At 40.3% G+C, this 19,156-nt stretch overlaps 1 protein-coding gene across 1 annotated transcript in view; it reads left to right on the plus strand.

Annotated features, from left to right (window-relative positions):
* LOC141956223 (CNK3/IPCEF1 fusion protein-like) overlaps nucleotides 1-19,156 on the plus strand; it is a 155,785-nt gene that overhangs the window by 22,363 nt on the left and 114,266 nt on the right. Inside the window, 2 exon segments of the mRNA XM_074896532.1 lie at nucleotides 10,031-10,194; nucleotides 17,671-17,873. Coding sequence (XP_074752633.1) covers nucleotides 10,031-10,194; nucleotides 17,671-17,873 — 367 coding nt within the window.

A 19,156-nucleotide genomic window follows, 5' to 3' on the forward strand; every position in this document is an offset into this window, starting at 1 on the left:
GCGCAGGGTAGAGGAGAGTCCCTGCATTTAAACTTTGGTGAAAGTTTAATTGTCGGAGTTTTGACACAGTGCATGAGGATGATGCTTTATGTCACTAATAGCCTGTAGGACACTAATTTATACTGATACATGTGGAACAGTTCTCCACTCATTGCTTGGGTGGAATTAATGAAGCCACTCTACGCTGGTGTAATAAGGTAACTAACTTCTGTTGATGCCCACTTTAAGCAACACCTTTTGATTAGTCACGGACATCGGTTGCAAGCAACAAAAAAAGACACAAGATAATTTTTAGGGTGTAGGAAGGAGCTGGCAGTGTTTTTAGACCTTTTAAATCCTGTTTAATCTCTCACTATAGCCATTTAGTTGGTTTTTTTGCCTTCCCTAATGCATGCATGTAACTTTAAAGTCACATTGAGTGATTATTCTTTTACCGTGCTAAAAGCTTCATATTTGCTGACACTGTCAGTCATGTCTTCACCAGCAAAGTGATTTTAATAGGTTGTGACAAATACTAGGGTATATTCACTGATGCGATGGCTGTCAAGAGTTTGAATGAGTGCATTCAAGAACAATCTTTTTTAGTAACAATTAAATGTGATTTTTTTTTTTAATGCCATTGCAGTAGTTACTACAATATGCAGTGCCAAGCTCTGTGGGTTTAAAATAGTTTTTCTGGGAAGATAAGTTGACTGCTAGATATAATGATAAAAACTTTGGGTGAAAAAGAATAACAAGATCTGACTCATACTTGCTGGAAGTGTTGCTGTGTCAGTGGAGAACCATTCTAAACCCATTTAATTAAAGTTATTTTAAATGCAAGCAACAGACAAATAGGCACACCTTTGCATGTATTAGTATATTGGGCAATTATTGGGTATATTTTCTTGTTTCAGTTTGGAGTTTGTAGTAGTTCTTAGATGCTACTTGAGCAATAAATGTTGATGAAATAAAAGGGCCTGCTGAAAGTGTGGGAATCATTACAGCTACAATATACTGCCATTTTATTTGGTTCACGTTACCTTGCTCATGCTGCAGTATACCCAGGGCATGAATGCGAGTTGCATTTTGCCACAAGTAGGATATTGTTTTTACTGTGAAGTTGAGGAGGATGTTGTCAGCAGTGTCCCTGAAGACATCTTGTGGTATTGGCTAGGAACCTATTTGGGCTTGTCTGCACAGGGCAGGTGTGTTCTCTGTTTTAATGTGTTTTGCATGCATTTGCTGAATGTTGGCTTTCATCATATGTTCTGTTGAAGATTAGAGTGCCAGGTCTATCTGCAGAGAACATATGGATATGCTCTGCTTCCATGTCATTTATTTAGTTTGCCAAACAAAATCTGTTAAAGCATGGAAAGATTGCTTTTGCCAAGCATAGCTGGTCAGTGGGTGATGCAATTGACTCTTAAGAGAAAACCAAAGCACGAGTGTTGTATTGTGTTAAGCTCTTCATCACATGGAACTTAATCCTTGATGCAGACGGAGAATGTACACCAAAGTCAGCAGGAAAAAATGATGTGCATCAGGGTTTTTTTTTTTCATCATCTTTCTCTGGCCAGCAGTACTGTTCTGGTGGTGGCAGGGATTAGCAAAGAGTTACAGCTGAAATGCTGCCAGCAAGATATCATGCTGCCAGGTGTTTGAGGTCTTGAATATGAGTTCTTGTTTGGGGTTTCTGTTCTTCCTTGTTGGAAACCCATTTTTCCAAGATAAGTATTTGGGGTGGCAATGTGGAGTCTGGCTAACTGGGGCTGAGTGGTAAGTGCTGAACAAGGGCAGTTCATCCCTTCCCTTTTTCCTTCTAGGTGAGTTAAAATTTCAGCCCCACAAGCCAAATACTACTTAATGGCCTAACATTCAGAGGTGGAGTCAATTGTGTTCTCTCAGGGAAGTGGGTGATGTTAGTGAGAATCGTGGCAGCAAAAGCCCCTAGGTTATGGCCTAGTACGTGCCATGGGCCCACAGATGTGCAGTCAAGCTCTGCTGGTGAAAAACGTGACTACATGGATATTCTGACCCATGTGCCTTCAAATCGGTGGAAATGTAATACAATAGATTTTTTTGTTTTGTTTGTGTTTCCTGGTGTACTCTGCTTTTTCATGTCTAGAGGGAATGCCCTGTCAAATTGGAAAAGGCTTTAATTTATGTCTCTCTATGGTTGTGGCATAATGATTTATTTTTCAGTGTAGTTAAGTATGATTGGCCTATGTTTTCATGCTTATATTTCTTTTATAAAGAGATTTTTCTGGTTAAACCAGTATGTCTTTATGCTGTGTCCTATTTTTTCTTTTTTTTAGAAATGTTGAAAGCCAGCACAATTTATTTTTCAATTTCTATAGCATTACATTTTAATTTTGCCTTCAATTGGAAGCCTTAAAACTATGTCATAATAAGAAAACCCCAATGGTAAATAGTAGAAATAAATTTCTCTTCCCCCACACCATTTTTTTTAATGAGTTCTCTGAAAAAGATCTATTAAAAAGAAAGAAAACTCAACTTTGGGTTTTAGCTGAAATACTTTTGGAGTTAAATACCATTAACTTTTCATTTATTGTGGAATTGTTATCTCAGTCTACTGTAGGCTATTATTCACTCCGGTATATGTTTGCAGTTCTGATGCAGGTTCACTCATTGTCAACTGAAGGTGCAGTTTCTAAATTCCCTCTTGCAATTTCCCACTCCCTGTTAATATCTCAAGCTGGATTACAACCCACAAGAGCAGCCGTGTGGTTCAGAGATCTATTTCCTAGTATTACTAGGGTCTATTTTTGCTGTGTTTTTTTTTTTTTTTTTAACCACTCTGTAAAAGCTTAGAGTATATCTTTGGCTTAAATTGATGTCACAATCCAGTATTGTTTATCCTTTTCCTCTATCCCCTCTCCTCCCTTCTATTTCTCTATATAGAATTTTTGCATTTTGGGGAAAAATCTTGTGTCACTATTACAGTAAATACTAATACCAATAGTAGCTTTCATTAGTGAAGAGATAACAGTTTTCTTAAGTCTTAGGATAAAAGTAATTAGAAAGAAGCTGCCATCTATATTTTGGTGCTGTGTGCGGCACAGCTGTGAAAATCCTGTGTCCTGTGCTCAGTGTCTGATCCTGAATGTTTGCCAAAAAGGTATATGTTAAGGAGGATCACAGGAAAGATGCCATATTGTGGGTTTCCTTCTGTAGGCTTCCTGAAGCCTTCAACAATTTGAGTATTTCAGAGTCAGACATGACTTCTGTGGCACTTTTTCATGAATCTGTTCACCTTCCCCTGAACCCATATGGGTTGAATGCATGTTGAACATGCATTGCATACTGCTGTGTGAAGAATCACTTTTTTATTGCTTGTTTGGACCTGTTACATGCTAGCTTCATTGGCACTCCCTAGTTCCTGTATTGGAAAAGAAGATGCATTATCAGTGCTCTTCCTGTTTTTCTGTGCCACTTCTGCTTTACGAGGCTTTATCATGTACTTCTCCTCCCTACAATCTCTTTCTCTGTAAAGACTCCACTTTGATTCCATGTCTGCTTAGTTTCCTGAAAATATTTTGTGAGGGAAATCTGTTTTTTTTCTGGATTCTGTAGAGAGGTGTCTTGCTTTGCAAACCTGCTGGAGTTCTTGTAAGGGTTCAGCCAAAGTGTGGACAAAAGCTATTGGCAAAATACTTCTCAGGATTTGACTCGATGAAACAAAAGTCAGAAAAGAAGTTTCCTTAACATATGTCATGATTTACCCTGTGAAGTGGTGAAGCTTATAGTTGTCCTCAAAGTTACAGTCTGGAGCATGATAATGGGTACTGCTGGAATGGTCTCAATCAATGGCTTTGTAGGAAGGACTGCTAAAAAGTGTAGCACTGCAGAAGGCCTGTCAATCTGAGATTGCATCTATATGGAGTGACTAAAGGTTAAGCACAGTCTCCATAGCTCTTCTGGTCAGGGTGGTTTACAACCCAGTTTTACCCACCAGTTCTTTTATTACAAGGCAAAGCTTTCAGTTTTTCATTAAAAAGAAGCTAAAGGATTTATAGATGGATTTTAAATGGAATGAGTGGATTTATTTTGAGGTAGTGTGAATGTATGTGTATGTAGTCTGTTTTTCCAGGCTAAATATGTTGGTTGGAAATACTGAAAATAGGAACATGTTGCAAAAGGCTTTCTGTGCAACTGTCAGTCAGAGGGGGACTGTAAAGCACTCATTATCAAAGTTGAAGGTTTTGCCCTTTCCTTCTGTCCTGCTGTGACCTTCAAGAGAGAGATGTCCTTTGCATCCCTGCTGGCAGACAGAGACCAGCAATTCCACCCCTGCAGGAAGGTGGGGACAGACAAGAAACGTCTGTACCATTCTGGCTGTTCTAGGCAAGCCTGTCCTCAGCAAAGCTAAACCTAATGCCTGGTGAGGCCACAGACTGTGCCTGCTTGGTTAGGATGCAGATGATTAAACAGAAATGTGGAAGAGTTGCTTAAAATTGAATACACGAGGAGAACTTCTTTTATAAACAAGCTGGCTTATGCAGGAGACATTTTGTGATGCTGACCATAAGCAGCTCTTGTTGTTCAGTTCTATTTGGTGGTGTTTTTTTTGGTTTCAGAAGTAATTGATACTTAAGAAGGTGGCAGTGTTATGAGTGATTGTGAAACTACTTAAAAAAACCCCTTGTTCCATTTTTTACCTTTGTACACTGGACAGTAATTCAAAGATCTCTTGAAGGCTTTTATTTTTTGTTGGCAAGCTAAGGCCTTTGAGCTCTTTTCTGGCCCCTATAAGTGGCTCACACCAACTGATAAAACTAAAGTTTTGCTTTGAAAATTTATGCAAAGGTAAACAATCATGATAGCTAAGAAATCATCAGGTGTGTGGGTCCTAGAAAGTCAGTTCTACCTAGGCTCAAATTATTACTGAATTAAGTTTCCACTGACTGCTCTAGATTTCATTTTTATCCTTTTAAAGGACCTTGAACTCTTCCATTAAAGTAATCCCTGTCTCTGTCTGTAATACTGCAGAATGGCATCTGTGGTGTTACACTGGAACCTTCCCAGTATGTTCTATATTAAAGAAAACTGTGTATTTGTTTTCCTTCTCCTAGAACTTTTCAGTTTGTTCCTTTTCACCCTGTACCTGTCCTATTGTGCTGCTTCAGCTTTTCACAGCTGTCTTCCAGACCGTTTTTACTTGCTTTCATTTGTCTTTTCAGGTGCTGGTTCACCCATTTAGTAAATAACTCTTTTTTCTTTCTAATGTTTGTTTGCTGTCTTGATTCTCTTCTGCCTTTTCTTTTATTAATTTCTTTCCGTCCTGGAAATATATGGAGGAAATGAGGCAGTTATCATAATAACAGTTATAAAACGATGTGGACTGTATAATGGCACGTACCGTGGGGTATGTCAACAATCCTCCTGGAACTGATGATCTTTCAAAGCTTGGGAGGATCGACTGAAGTTGGTGTGTGCAGGGGGTCTTTGGAAACTAAAAGTGGCAACTGGATAGATCCTGAAGGGGGAGACCAAAATAAGAGTGACTTTTTTAGGTCGGAAGGCTGTATTCTTAGAACATTTGAATGTGTGAAGGTAATGACGCAAAGAAGATATTGGTGGTCCTGCCTAGCCAGCTATCCAAGGTCTAAGGGAGCCCCTCGATGGGGTGAGGGTTGTAGTTGAACTTGGTGCTACCCTGAGACACCAGACGCTGTCAGTTTGTTAGTCACCCAACAGAGAAGAGATGAGTACATGTTCATAATAACAAGGCTGTATTTCCTTGAGACAGTGAGCAATGATCCCTATGGCAGTGCTGTGTGAAGGAGAAGGTCTTGTACTTATGTGTTCTTCCTCTGTTCAAGTGGCTTGTACTCCACCTGCTTCCTCATGGCAGCTTTAACATTTTATGAGCTATCCTGAGAATCTGTGCAAGTTCCTGAACTAATGGAAAATGATCCCTGTCACCTTCCAGTTTACCATCCCTTTTCTTTCCTCAGTTGCTTGCTCTGTCTATCTTACCTGTCCCTTGTGCTCTCACAAGAGAAGAGAGGGAGAAAGGGTGGGATGGTGTGAGGAAAGAAGAGGTGGTGAGTCAGCTGGTTTTGGACCTGTGCCTGTAATACATTAGTTAACTGTTTTTATTGCTTTATGGTAGGTAAATTATTTGGTAATGTCCAGCACAGAAGTTGAGCAAAAAACCATGAAACTACTTAATGACTCTACTTATAAAACACACATCTCTACTAGCTTGGGAGTCAGATATGTCATTGCTGAATAGCTGACATCTATCAACAGTAGAAGTGTTAATTCTCTCTGAATAGTAAACTGATAGTTAATGGCTTAGTTCCAGGTCTTCCCCTTAACCCCCTCAAAGTTTTTTTTTCTCCCCTCAATTCTTACTCAAAATAATGTTCTTAATCTGGGAAACAGACTGAGATTGGGATCAGTGCAAATCTGTAAGTGTAAGCCCTGTCCTAATGTTTTTGCATGAATGCAAGGTATCAGATGTCTTCTGGGGTGCTTTTCGTGGTGGTGGTAGGTTATTTTAGACAGAAAAGTCTAGACGGTTCTTAGGATCTATTGCACATCTCTACACCTGCCAAAATTTGGGAGGGAGTTTTGTTCAAGTTACACTGCCGTTCCTTGGAAGGGTTTTCACAATGCAAATAGACTAGACTACTCTCCCTCCTTCCCTGCTGCCCCTGCCCCCCTCCAGTCACTGCTAGTATTGTTGTAAAACTTGGGTAACATTCTGCAATTACTGTTTGTATTTCCATCTTCCCTTATTCTCTAACAGTTAAGTAAGTAGGAAGGTTGTTATGTTTTGTGCATGGTTTTGTTGTATGTGCAAGGAATACTATAAAGATTTCTTACCTGCAATTGAGACATGCTATTTAAACACTTTGAGTGTAAAATTAATATATTATTCAAAAGGGTTCTTCAGTGAGTAAGGGAGATAAATACAGGTATCTTTTCCAATGTCATCTTCATTCTATTTTAAAGAAATAAAGAAAACCATTTTCTTGCTTGAACCTGCTAATAGTGCACTGTTGAAAATGACCTGGCATGTAAGAAAGGGTCTCTGAGTAATATAGACTGCTTTTTATAGTTTTTACTTAATCTCTCAAAAATATCCAGATTTTGATAATGGGGAATATCAAGTCTATGTGAGGCTCTGAAGTTCACTGGGAAAATAGACAGAAAGAGCTGAGATGTTTAGAAGAATGAAAAAATGAATAGTAGATTACTGGTGGCATTTGAACGCTGACTTTTTAAACTTCAATTGTTACTTAGTTTATTGAAATGATTTAGGAGTCCTTTTTTCCTCTCTTTACCTTTCCCTCTCAGAGAAATAGGAATTTTTTTGGTTTGCATATGATGTTTAAACATTTCATACAATGGAAAATTGAAACCACATTTATAGCCTATTGTTTAATCTCAATTAAAATGCTTAAGATTTTTTCATTTGTTTCTTATTAAAAATAATAATACTAATGTTAATAATCTATTTATAAACAACTAGTAAATGCTTGCTGTGAGTGTGTGGGTCTGTCTTGCTTTGAATAGTTTTAATCACTTAAATACATTTCTAGCTGAGTGACTGTGCCTTTGACTGTTTTGAATCAATATTTGTGAGATTTACTAATACTTTATGAAATGTAGTTATGGTGTGATTGTAGAAGTATTGCTTTTAAGGACTCGTTACAAAAATATTTTAGAGGTAGCTGTTCAAGTTGTAGTAGACTTTCAAGAGCAGGCAAGCATGAATTAAAACAAAACACAGGCAAGCTGAAAGCCGTAGTTGTATTTCTTGGGGGCAATATATACATTTGTGAGTCTCATGTTTTAGCACAGAATGAGAATCTAGACAATTTAGCCAACACATAGAAAGGATAGTAGGGCAAAGGAACACTGCATCCAAAAAACTTAAAAACTTCATTGCATGCTGAGTAAAGTGTTTTATTTTAGGTGTTTGTGTAATTTGTAATGGAAAGTATGGGCTTACAACGGCAAATGATGGGAAACAGTGGTCTGCAAGACAGCATTAAAAATTGGGAATGCCAAATATGTGCAGTGTATGTCAGCCTTGGTTGAGAATTTGTTTTGAAAAAATAAATTGTTAAACAATGAAGGCCAGATCTTTTTATTATTTTTCCTGGGAAAAAAGTTTGTATAGCCTAAGGGAGAATTTAGTGCCTGTGGGAAAGAGAACACTGGGCTCAATTTTCAAAATTTATGCAGCCCTGCCAAGACAGATGGGAAGAAACAAGAGTGCACCCCAAACAACTGTAGCCCTGGGAGACTGCTCATCTTGCATGTGGGTTTTCCCATTCATAATTGTGCTTAAAAATCAAGCTGTGCACACTAGTAGCTCTGCACGTGGAGGAGTCAAGCTTGTTCAGCCAGATTTTGATATACGGCAATAATTAAGCTTGCCCGAGTCATGTAAAGGGGTGACTGTTAAGTGGCAGTGTGTCTATCCTTATTAATTTCAGAGTGAGCATTATAAAGGCAAGTGATGTGTGTTAAGTAAGCCTGTGCCTTTGACAGTCCATAATCTACAGATCTGCTGTGACTAGACACTGCAAGACATCAGTGACTGTTTGTGGTGCTGTTATGACATGAACATATTTCATGTGACTTCTAGAAGACCCTCTTGTGATTCGGCTTGAATGTTTTCTTTGCAGTAGAGTGTGCTGGGAGTGCTTGTTTTCCAGTCTGCTACTGCAGCTCCATGAGTGGAACTGAGTGCTGGTCTTCTGGCTCCCGTTTCCTTGTAGTTCAGGATGCTGTTCGTGTTTCTCATCTGCAGCATTCAACATCCTGTCCATCTCAATGGCTTCCTTTTGAGCCAGCATAGTGGATAAACATCCTTTATACAGCTTAAGGTTCAATTTTTTTAAAACTGAGTGGTCAAACAATGTAGCTGTTGTGGATGCTACAAAGTACATGTTGAATGTGTATTCTGTATTTTTGCTAGTGTCAACTATTTTTGGTGAATGTGGCATATTTCTACAAAACTGTTCTAATTGGATCTGTTCCTTTTGCTCCGGCGAATATGTTGAAGTGGAACACGGCATCAAGAGCACTGCATCATCTTTAAAATAATACATCCATCCAATTTTTTTCCCCAGATTGTTGCTGCTCACGGGATCTTTAAGAGCAGATCAAATGAGCAGAATACACAGGGAAACAGGATTAACACATGAAGTTTAGTTAAATAATGCAAAATGAAATCCTTTCTATAATCCCAGAGGAAAAGATACCGTAGAGAACAGGATCATAGAACCACAATCTAAAATGAGGATTTTGGGACAAAATATTTTGAACTGTTTTAAAAATACTTCATAGATGCAAAAGTGAATTAGATTTCTTCTGATGTGTGCCATTAATCCTTAGCAAGGGAAAGGAATGTCTGATTCGGGAAGATGCAGGGTCTCATAAATCAAGGGAATAATGAGACTTGAGCCAAACATCATTTTGATTGCCTTTGATTGTTCCATTTTAATCATTCATTCAGACCTTTTATATAAAGGATGGGGAACTGGGGGTTTTTGTGCTTTTGTTTGTTTCCTTGTTTAACTAGGATTTGGGCAAGATCTTTGTTCTTGCCTTGTCTTGTTTTGTTTATATTTTTTGTGGTCAGTTGTTATTTTTTGTTGTTGCTTTGGTTGCCGTTCGGGGTTTTGGGTTACACTGAGAGCTGACTCTGTGCACGTTCCCTGATAGCTTTGCCTGTGCAGACACCAAAGGGACATTCTTACCTGCTGCTGCACTTGTTCCACAAGGAGCGGGTGGCTTCTGCATTGACTTAGGTGACCCAAAGACCAACATAACCTGCATGCTCTGTTTCTACTCCCCTGTGGTACAACTTAAGTAGCACTGCAAGTTTCTTTCATAATTTGGCATTGCATAATGTATGAACTGGCAATTTGTGCCTTTTGCAGGGTTTGTTTTTGTTGTGTGTGGGTTGGTTTTTTTGTGTTTTGTTTTTAATTGTGGGAAGGGGAAGAAAAGACAGAAATTTCTAATTGCACCCTGTTCTCTTTCTTTTGTGTTTTGGTAGGCCTGGACGATTGCCTGCAGCAGTATGTCCATAAATTTGAACGGGAGAAGATAAATGGTGAACAGCTGTTACAGATTTCTCACCAGGACCTTGAAGATTTGGGTATCTCACGGATCGGACACCAGGAACTGGTTCTAGAGGCTGTGGATCTCCTGTGTGCACTGGTTAGTTAAGTGGTAAACAGACACACAAATAATTTTTTAAAGTGCTCTTTTGAGTGAATCACTAAGGCAAGTCTGATAAAACCAGAATACCTCTGTCTCTTGCTTTCTGTTACACATCATGGTAAAAGAAAAGAGTAGGAATTTCTGTCTCACAAACTTTGAATCTATAGCTCTTCAACTTTTTCCTAAGAGTCAATGCTAATTCATTTGGTTGCATTTCTTAAGAAGTTTTCTGAGTATCATTGTTAGATTTTGTGGCTCCTGTTAGTGAAAAGAATGATTAAAATTGCTGTTGAGTAGAGTGAATTTGCCATAGAAGATGTAAGATATATTGTTGAAGTGACAGCTGCAATGGTTCGTCACATCAGTTGAAATGGGTTTAGGGCAATTCTCTAGTCTACATACAAAATAAATACAGTATTTTTGAAATGAGGGATGTTTTGGTAACTCGAGTTCAACTCTCATTGGATTCAGAGCTCAAGCTTCTCCTCTGTCTTACTACTGACATATATAACTGCACAGATACTTTTAAAACAAACACTGAAAAGAACAGATATATTTCAGATTGTTTTGCTAGTGCAGGTTTTATTTAAAAGCTGTAGTTTGGACACAGTCTTGAAGATGTGTTTGATATAACACAGTGAATGAGAGCCAGAGGTATATATGATTACATCAGGGCGAAGAGTGGGAAAGGCTGCTCCATGATTCCTTGGCCAGCACTAGCCTGCCTTCCCTTCATAGGCAAGACTTGCAGCACTGAGCATACTCTTCTTAAAATGGAGAGTCTTTATTGCCTGTGTGTGGGCTTTATTTACTGCAGAGAGGTCTTGCAGGGATCATTGGTACTCCACAACCAGAACAAATTGGATAGCCTGTACTGAAAGAAGTGTATTTAATGAAATCACTTCATACAATCTGAAATGTTTCCCAAAGAGTTGCTCTTACATTTGGAAAATGATTTAGTTCCTCTTCTGTATTTGATCTATCAAAATTTTTTAACTTGAAAATCTAACAAAAGAATGTAGTTAGCCTGGAATGCAGTTCATGTTGTGGGAAGGGATAATCTGTAGGGCAAGTAAAGGGGTCTGGTAAGTTAGTAAATGTAGTGTATACTGTATACAATCCTGACTGAGGTAATGGATGTGGCAGCCCCCAAAGGCACTTTTTTCTTCTTTTTAAAATATTAGAATGAAATGAACAAAAGCTGGATGACCGCCAGAACCTAAAGCTGTGTTTTATCTCCTACAATTTCCTTCTAATTTCCTTTGTAGACAAAAGTTTTGACCTCAGACTCGTTTCTGGAAATCCTTTGTGAAATGCAGCTCAAGTTAATGCATTAGACAGGTTCACATATTGCAGCTGAAATGTCCTTGTTCCCTTTTAAGAGGTGGAGGAAGAATTCCTGTGTTTTAGTTATGCCCTTTGTCACCTTGATGCTCCTTCCCTTGAGTTTTGGGGATAGTCGTATAAAATCATTGGTTTTGTTCCTGAGGGCATGGTGTGTTTTAAGTTCTAGTGACAGCCATTTTTTTTACTTTGTGTTTCCTTTTTGTGAGAGAGAATAAAGGTTTCCCTAATCCACTTGTACTAGTTCTTTGAAAGTGGATCTGTGTATTGATATCATTTAGTGGATGTTTTTTGCATGTATGTATGGTGACATTTCCCTATCTTTTTGGGCCTTGAATTAAAAAGCAAAGGAACTATTTTTGGGATTTCTGCGGGATTTTTTTTTCTTTTTACCCCTTCCCACTATGCTTTCAACTCACACTATGGAAATGTGGTGTTGGCTGGGCCAGCCTGAGGTCAGGCTTTGAAAGTTGGCCATGTTGGCAGGGGGAGGGGCTGAGAGGGGGTTTTGGTGGTTCCCCAGTCTTGGAATTCTCATGAAGAATTTCCCTTCTTATCCGTTGGCAGAACATCTTTCTCCTGCAGTAACTCTTTTCAAACATTGACCATACAGACGTTTTTTCCAGCCTCAGTAGATCAATTATAAAAATACAGTGTGAAGGTAGTCCTTCCTTGAGAAAGGACACCAAATACCCTTTTTTAATGAAGATTTTATAGGGGTAGAGCCCTCTTTGACAGCTAGACTACCAAGCTGAAAATATGACTGCAAGTTGTGGTGTTTGTTGTTGCAGTAAGCGAACTCTAGAACAATTATAGCTGCAAGAGAAATAAATGCATCTTTCTCTGCTGCTTTGGTGATGAGGCAGCATTACCTCATCTCCTCATAGCAGTGGCCATGTGTGTGACAAAGCTGTAGCTGAAGAGGCAGCAGAAGAGAGGGTGAACAGGGATAACAAGTGAAGGTTTCCTGTGAGCACACTTCTGTTGCTCTTGAGCTGGTCTAATAGAATTTTCTGAACAGGTTTTGAAGACTTATTTAAGAAATTTAGAGGACTTATCCAAGTAACTGAATTCCCCAGAAGGGAAAAAAACATCACCTTGAGTGCCTCCATCTTATAGTTAAGGACAGTATTTGCTTGGGGGAGAAAAGGGATGGGAGGAAGATTTCTTAGTTGACTGAAGTATTTGGGGGGGGAGGGGGATGATGACAACACACACGAACATACATAAATATGCTTTTAAACTCATGGAAAACCACAAAAACAGGGGCAGGGATTCAGAAAACAAGCTTTCTCAGCCAAATAATTGGAACAAAAAGTATCTAGCATGGTGGTGAAAACTGAATACTTAGACATCATTCCCTGATGAGTAGACTTGCCTGTTTGGGCTTCAATATAAAACAGTGCAAGCATTAACAGGAAACTTTTTCACTTTTATTGTGTCCTTTGGATTAGATTTCTGAATCTTTACTTACACAAGTGCGATGGGAGAGTTTGGAAGCGAAAAAGCAGCTTCTAAGCAATCTAAAAAACCAAACCCAAACCACAAAACAAAAAGAACATAGTTCTTAGTGTTGTGCCTTTGGTAATTTTACTGGTAGTAATGTTCTGCCAGCATATTTGCAGTGCAACAAAATATAATGTCATAACATAAAATAGAAGATGCATACATGAGGACTTACCCTTTCTGGCTAATCATTGTCAAAAGCACCACTTCTATGCACCACCTGCTAAGATTTCAGCTTTCTAGAGGCATCAACTTAAATCTAGTGCTGTTTAGTAGGAAATTTGGGACTCCAAAGGATTATTTAGGATGCATTTTTCTTAAAAGGTAGAGAGCAAGAATGGGTGACTGTGACAGTACCTTGTGTTAACTCTATATAGGCATGCAGTGTGTTGGATCAGCTTTCGAGCAAGTGTTCAGTCTGTTTTTATTACATTTTTTTCCCAGAGCTGGTTTTCAGTTGGATTTGCCAGCAGATCCAGCTCATCACAGTGCAGCACATGGACATGGTTGTGAAGGGGAAGGCAGTGCTGCCCCTGGACAGCAGCAGAGCTTTCAGTCAGCCCAAGTCAGCTCTGACAGAACTGCTGTGCTCTTTTGACTTAAGTTAGTCAAGCCTTTTTTATTTATTTTTATTTTATGTTGGCTGCCTGATTGTGAGCAATTATTTGGCCAGTGTACTTTTTCTAATTAAATATAAGGGTGTTTGAAAAGAGCACTCTCTTGTACGCATGTGTTCTCTTGTGCACGTGTGTACGTTGTCTCTCGCTCCAGCCCTGCGCGTGGCTCCCCAGGTTAATGAGTAATAATCTGGGAGTGTTTGACTTAGGGTGGTCTTGACCTCTGGCTTCAGCCTGTGTTTTGATGAAAGCAACTTTGATGTTTCAAATCAGGAGTGATAAGAAAATAAAAAGTGTTCTTTGGTTCATAAGCAACATCTGCAACCTTTTGGTTGCTTAAATAATAATCTGTTAAATGTTGTAGTCTCAATCGTGTAGAAATGTTTCAAAAAGCCTGCTACATTTTGCAGTTCAACTGTGTGTCACTGTGAAGGCTGTTTGGTGTGCTGCCATGCTATCAGCATTCCTATCTGTCCTGAATTGGGGCTACAGCTCCATGACAAGTTAGATTAATCCAAGTCAGCTGCTGCCTCCACCCCCTCCTGTCCTTGGATTAGTGATTTTTTTTTTTTTTTTTTTTGTGCTTGCACTCACCTGACCCTGAGGTGAGCTAAGTCAGGGAGCTAAATGAGCTGAGAGCATGCTACAGTAAAAAAGGGAAGAGATTTTTTTGAATTGTGTAGTTCCCCAAACCAGCCATCCCAACAGACTGGACACTGAAAGTGAAGGAGCAGAAAAATAGCAGAAATTGGTGATTATGTGTGAGGTGGTCAAGATAGAGTCAGTTTGGATAGAAACATTGCTCTATCTGGTGAAGAGACATAATGTGTATTAGAGCAAACAAATGAGGAGACTGGCTTGCCCCTGGAGCAGAAGTGGTTTGGGTTGTGATGACCCTTTGTTCTGGGGAGTTTTATCCCTTGGGTCTGATTCGTAGCTGGAGGATTTGGTTGCCTATATTGAAAAGCTTCATGCTCCCTGTTGTGCTGGATAAGCACAGTGTTTATCCAGGACTTTTCCTAGAGCACAGACTGCTGGTTTAGATAACTCAGGTATACTCCACAGAGTCTGTGGGGGAGGTTGTAGGAAAGCTTAGTGTAGTGACTGGAGAGCTTGGCTGTGATGTGCTCTTGACAGGCTGTGGGGACACTAGTTGCAGTCATAAACTGAGCCCCTGTATCTCTAGAGGCAACACCTGTGTTGCTGAAGTCCACCTCAAAACTGAGAACTACATGACAGAATTATTTAAAACTAGCTGAACTAGAAAGGTCACACCAGATAAACTCACTGTATAAATAAGGTGAAAGAGGTGTGATAAGGAGTATGTGAATGTTTTGGGGCCAAAGCCAAAATCTGACCTGGTATATCGATGTGTGTCCTCTTGAATGCTGGGGCCATCTCTAGTCACAGACACCCATGGGTGGTCGGCACAGTTTCTGTACCTGAATGACAGAAATAAAGACCTGGAGATACTTAAATACTCTCTCAAATTCTGACGACTATACCACTGTACAGAAAAAAAATTATTTTTTTTTTCCATCCCTTTATGGAAGGAGGTGGGGGTCAACATCCTCTAATTCCCCTGTTAAAGGGGGAGATTTCTGGCACATGGATACTTTCAAGTTCTCGTGTTCACAAGAATTTACCCCACATCTAGACCTGTTGGTGAAAAAGTATTCCTCCAAAAATAGACTAATATGCAGTGTGCTATGAGGAGAAGAAAACTAACTGCAAGAAATGCATCTGCATGATGCTCTTGGTTTGTAGGTTTTTTTGTGTTAAAAGGTGAGAAGTTCACACATGACAGGGTGCAAGTACTTTAACATTGTTTAGTAATCCAAATCTTTTCCTTTCTGTGATCATGGAAAATTTAAGGATATCCTTTGCTGTTGCAACAGTAGCATTTTTTAAATTGGATATATCCTTTTAACCCCTACTTTTGGCTGCGCTTTCATGATACTTCCTTGCCAAGAGCCAGCGGGGAGGAGGGAGGCACTTGTGTGACTTACACCCACTGGGATCCTACCCATAGGAGGTGGTCAGTATTTTAAAGGTAGCTGAGTGGCTGAAACCTCTCCATACACTGGTGGGTTTCTCTGGGGCATAGGTTCTATTTCATCTTTTGTAAATGACTTTATCTAAGATTTTCCAGCCTGTTTAATGGATGCTTGACTGTGGAGGAAATGGAGTCACAAGTCAGCCAGCAGTGTGCCTTGGCAGCAAAGAAGTCATCGGTACCTCAGGCTGCGTTAATGGGAGCATGGCAAGAAGAGGGAGGGAAGTGATTATCACCTTTTACTTGGCACTCATTAATCTACCAATGCCCTCCACCCCCAAGTACAGAAAAGACGTGGACAAACCAGAGCAAGCTCAGTGGAGGCCTACCACGTTGGTCAGGGCTGGAGTACTCACTTGTGAGGAGAGGCTGGGACTTCTTCAGCCTGGGGAAGAGATGGCTTCAGGGAGGCTTAACAACAGATCCCCAGCACCTACTGTGGGGTGCAAACATGGTTGACAGGATGACAGAACTGGGCTATTCACAGTGGTGCATGGCAGGAGGATGAGAGACTTGGGCAGAAGTTGAAACAGAATGTTCAGGCTGGGTATAAGGAAACACTTTCTCACCCTGAGCATGGTCAGTCAGTGGATCAGGTTGCCCAGAAAGGTTGTAGAGTCTCTGCCCTTTTGAAGACCTGACTGGATAAAGCCCTGAACAAGCTGGCCTGAGCTCACAGCTGAGCCTGCTCCAGCTTGGGTGATGCCATGATCCTGAGTGGAGGTGTGAGGAATTCCCAGAAACTTGGAACTGAATGGAATTAAGATTTACTTTAGTTGCTCTAGTTTTTTGAGGGGGAAAGGAGAAATACTAGATGGTATAGCTGACTAAACTATGGAACTTTGAGGTTGATAGCAAGAATCTGCAGAAGCAAAAGAATAAAGGCAGGTAGGGTTTTTTTGTAGGGGGGGGATGCATGGGTTTGGTTTTGTTTGGGCTTTTTTTTGTGTGTGCTTTTTTTTTTTAAAGAAAAGTAGGAATTTTTACTCTAAAAGAGCTAAGCATTGCCTGGGACTTAACTTCCAGAAGATGTCCACGGAGGTTTTAGAAGATGAGATAACTCAAAACCAAAGATACTCAGCAACATGTTACTACATAATTCACATATTTGCACACTGACAGCAAGAAGATGATGATCTTGATTACAAAATTGAGTTATCTTCAGAACATATATAGCATTTCTGACATGTTTGGAATGAGATTGTCAATATATTGCTTAATTGGGTTTCAATCTTACAGAGTGTGGTTTGGTTGTATTTGAATTTTCAGAGTTGAAGTTACAGGCACAACTTACAGATTTTTTTTTTTAGATTTCAAAAATTTTCATAAAGATGCTGTTGAATGAAAAACATGACATCTAAGAAAGGTTTTAATTACTATGTGTAGTGTTAATGCAGTCCTCAGACTTGCAAATAATTGCACTGCTGTAACCGAGGAACACAGTAACTGAAAACTTGTGATCCAAATATTTATTCCATCTTTTGAGTGTGAAATTACATTTGCTTCCTGTGGATGTTTTTATCTCTTGCCAGATTAAACTTATCTTTAATTGTGAATGGAACGTTACTTCGGTGTTTATGTACCACAGTATAGAACACATTTTAAGAAAAAAACAGCATTTACTTTCCTTTAACAAAAAGAAAAGCAACACGGTCCTGTTAGTCTAGATACATTTTAATGGTAAATGACATCTGATAGGACATTGGGACTTGATTCTGATTGAAATATGTCCTCAAATCTCATTAATATCTAACTGAGGGGGTTTGGCACACACAAATACATTCTTTAGTGGCTGTAGCATAGAACAAATCTTTGATGACATTTTTGCCAAAAAACAGAATAAAATTGGACAAATCCTCAGACCTTTCATTCCATATGAGTTGGTAACTTGTGGTATAATAGGATGACTCAGTAGGGAGATTTATCAAGCTTAATAATAATTCCTTGCAGAACTATGGCCTTGAAACAGACAATATGAAGAACCTGGTTCTCAAGCTGCGAGCATCATCCAACAATCTGCAAAATTACATCAGCAGCCGTAGAAAAAGTTCAAATTATGATGGAAACACTTCTCACAAGCCCCCCAATGAATTCCTTACTTCTGTGGTAGAGCTTATTGGTGCTGCTAAAGCCTTGCTTGCATGGTTGGACAGGTAAGAATAAAATCTTTATATTTTACGTCACTTCTATAATGAATTGCTTCTCCTTGTAGGTCAATTTCTAGAGGCTTGGGTGTCGTCTTGATCTTGCTCACCCTAAAAGGCCTCTAGTGGACAAATTTAATCTAGAGTATATACTCTTGTGCTTCCACACTTCACAGAATCACAGAATCATTAAGGTTGGAAAAGACCTTGAAGATCATCTAGTCCAACTGTTAACCTAACACTGACAGTTCCCAACTACTCCAGATCCCTCAGCGCTATGTCAACCCAACTCTTGAACACCTTCAGGGATGGGGACTCCACCACTGCCTTGGGCAGCCCATTCCAACGCCTAACAACCCGTTCTGTAAATAAATGCTTCCTAATATCCAGTCTAAACCTTCCCTGGCACAACTTGAGGCCATTCCCTCTTGTTCTACTGCTTAATATTTGGTTAAAGACTCATCCCCAGTTCTCTGCAACCTCCTTTCAGGGAGCTGTAGAGGGCGATGAGGTCTCCCCTCAGCCTCCTCTTCTCCAGACTAAACACCCCCAGTTCCCTCAGCTGCTCCTCGTACGACCTGTGCTCCAGACCCTGCACCAGCTTCGTTGCCCTTCTCTGGACACGCTCGAGTCATTCCATGTCCTTTTTGTAGTGAGGGGCCCAACACTGAACACAGGAATCGAGGGGCGGCCTCACCAGTGCCGAGTACAGGGGTAAGATCCCTTCCCTGTCCCTGCTGGCCACGCTATTGCTGACACAAGCCAGGATGCCATTGGTCTTCTTGGCCACCTGGGCACACTGCTGGCCCCTGTTCAGCCGGCTGTCAATCAGCACCCCCAGGTCCCTCTCTGACTGGCAGCTCTCCAGCCACTCCTCCCCAAGCCTGTAGCGCTGCTGGGGGTTGTTGTGGCCCAAGGGCAGCCCCCGGCATTTGGCCTTATGGAAACTCCTCCAGTTGGCCTCAGCCCATGGCTCCAGCCTGTCCAGGTCTCTCTGCAGAGCCTCCCTACCCTCGAGCAGATCAACACTCCCACCCAACTGGGTGTCATCTGCAAACTGACTGAGGGTGCACTCGATCCCCTCATTGAGATCATCAATAAAGATGTTAAACAGGAGCCCTGGGGGCCACCACTCGTGACCGGCTGCCAACTGGCTTTAACTCCATTCACCACAACTCTTTGGGCCCGGCCATCCAGCCAGTTTTTTACCCAGCAAAGCGTGTGCCCATCCCAGCCACGAGCAGCCAGTTTTGCCAGGAGAATGCTGTGGGAAATGGTGTCAAAGGCCTTGC

The sequence above is a fragment of the Athene noctua genome, chromosome 1 (genome assembly GCF_965140245.1).
Source record: "Athene noctua chromosome 1, bAthNoc1.hap1.1, whole genome shotgun sequence".
In the NCBI taxonomy this organism is placed as follows: domain Eukaryota; kingdom Metazoa; phylum Chordata; class Aves; order Strigiformes; family Strigidae; genus Athene; species Athene noctua.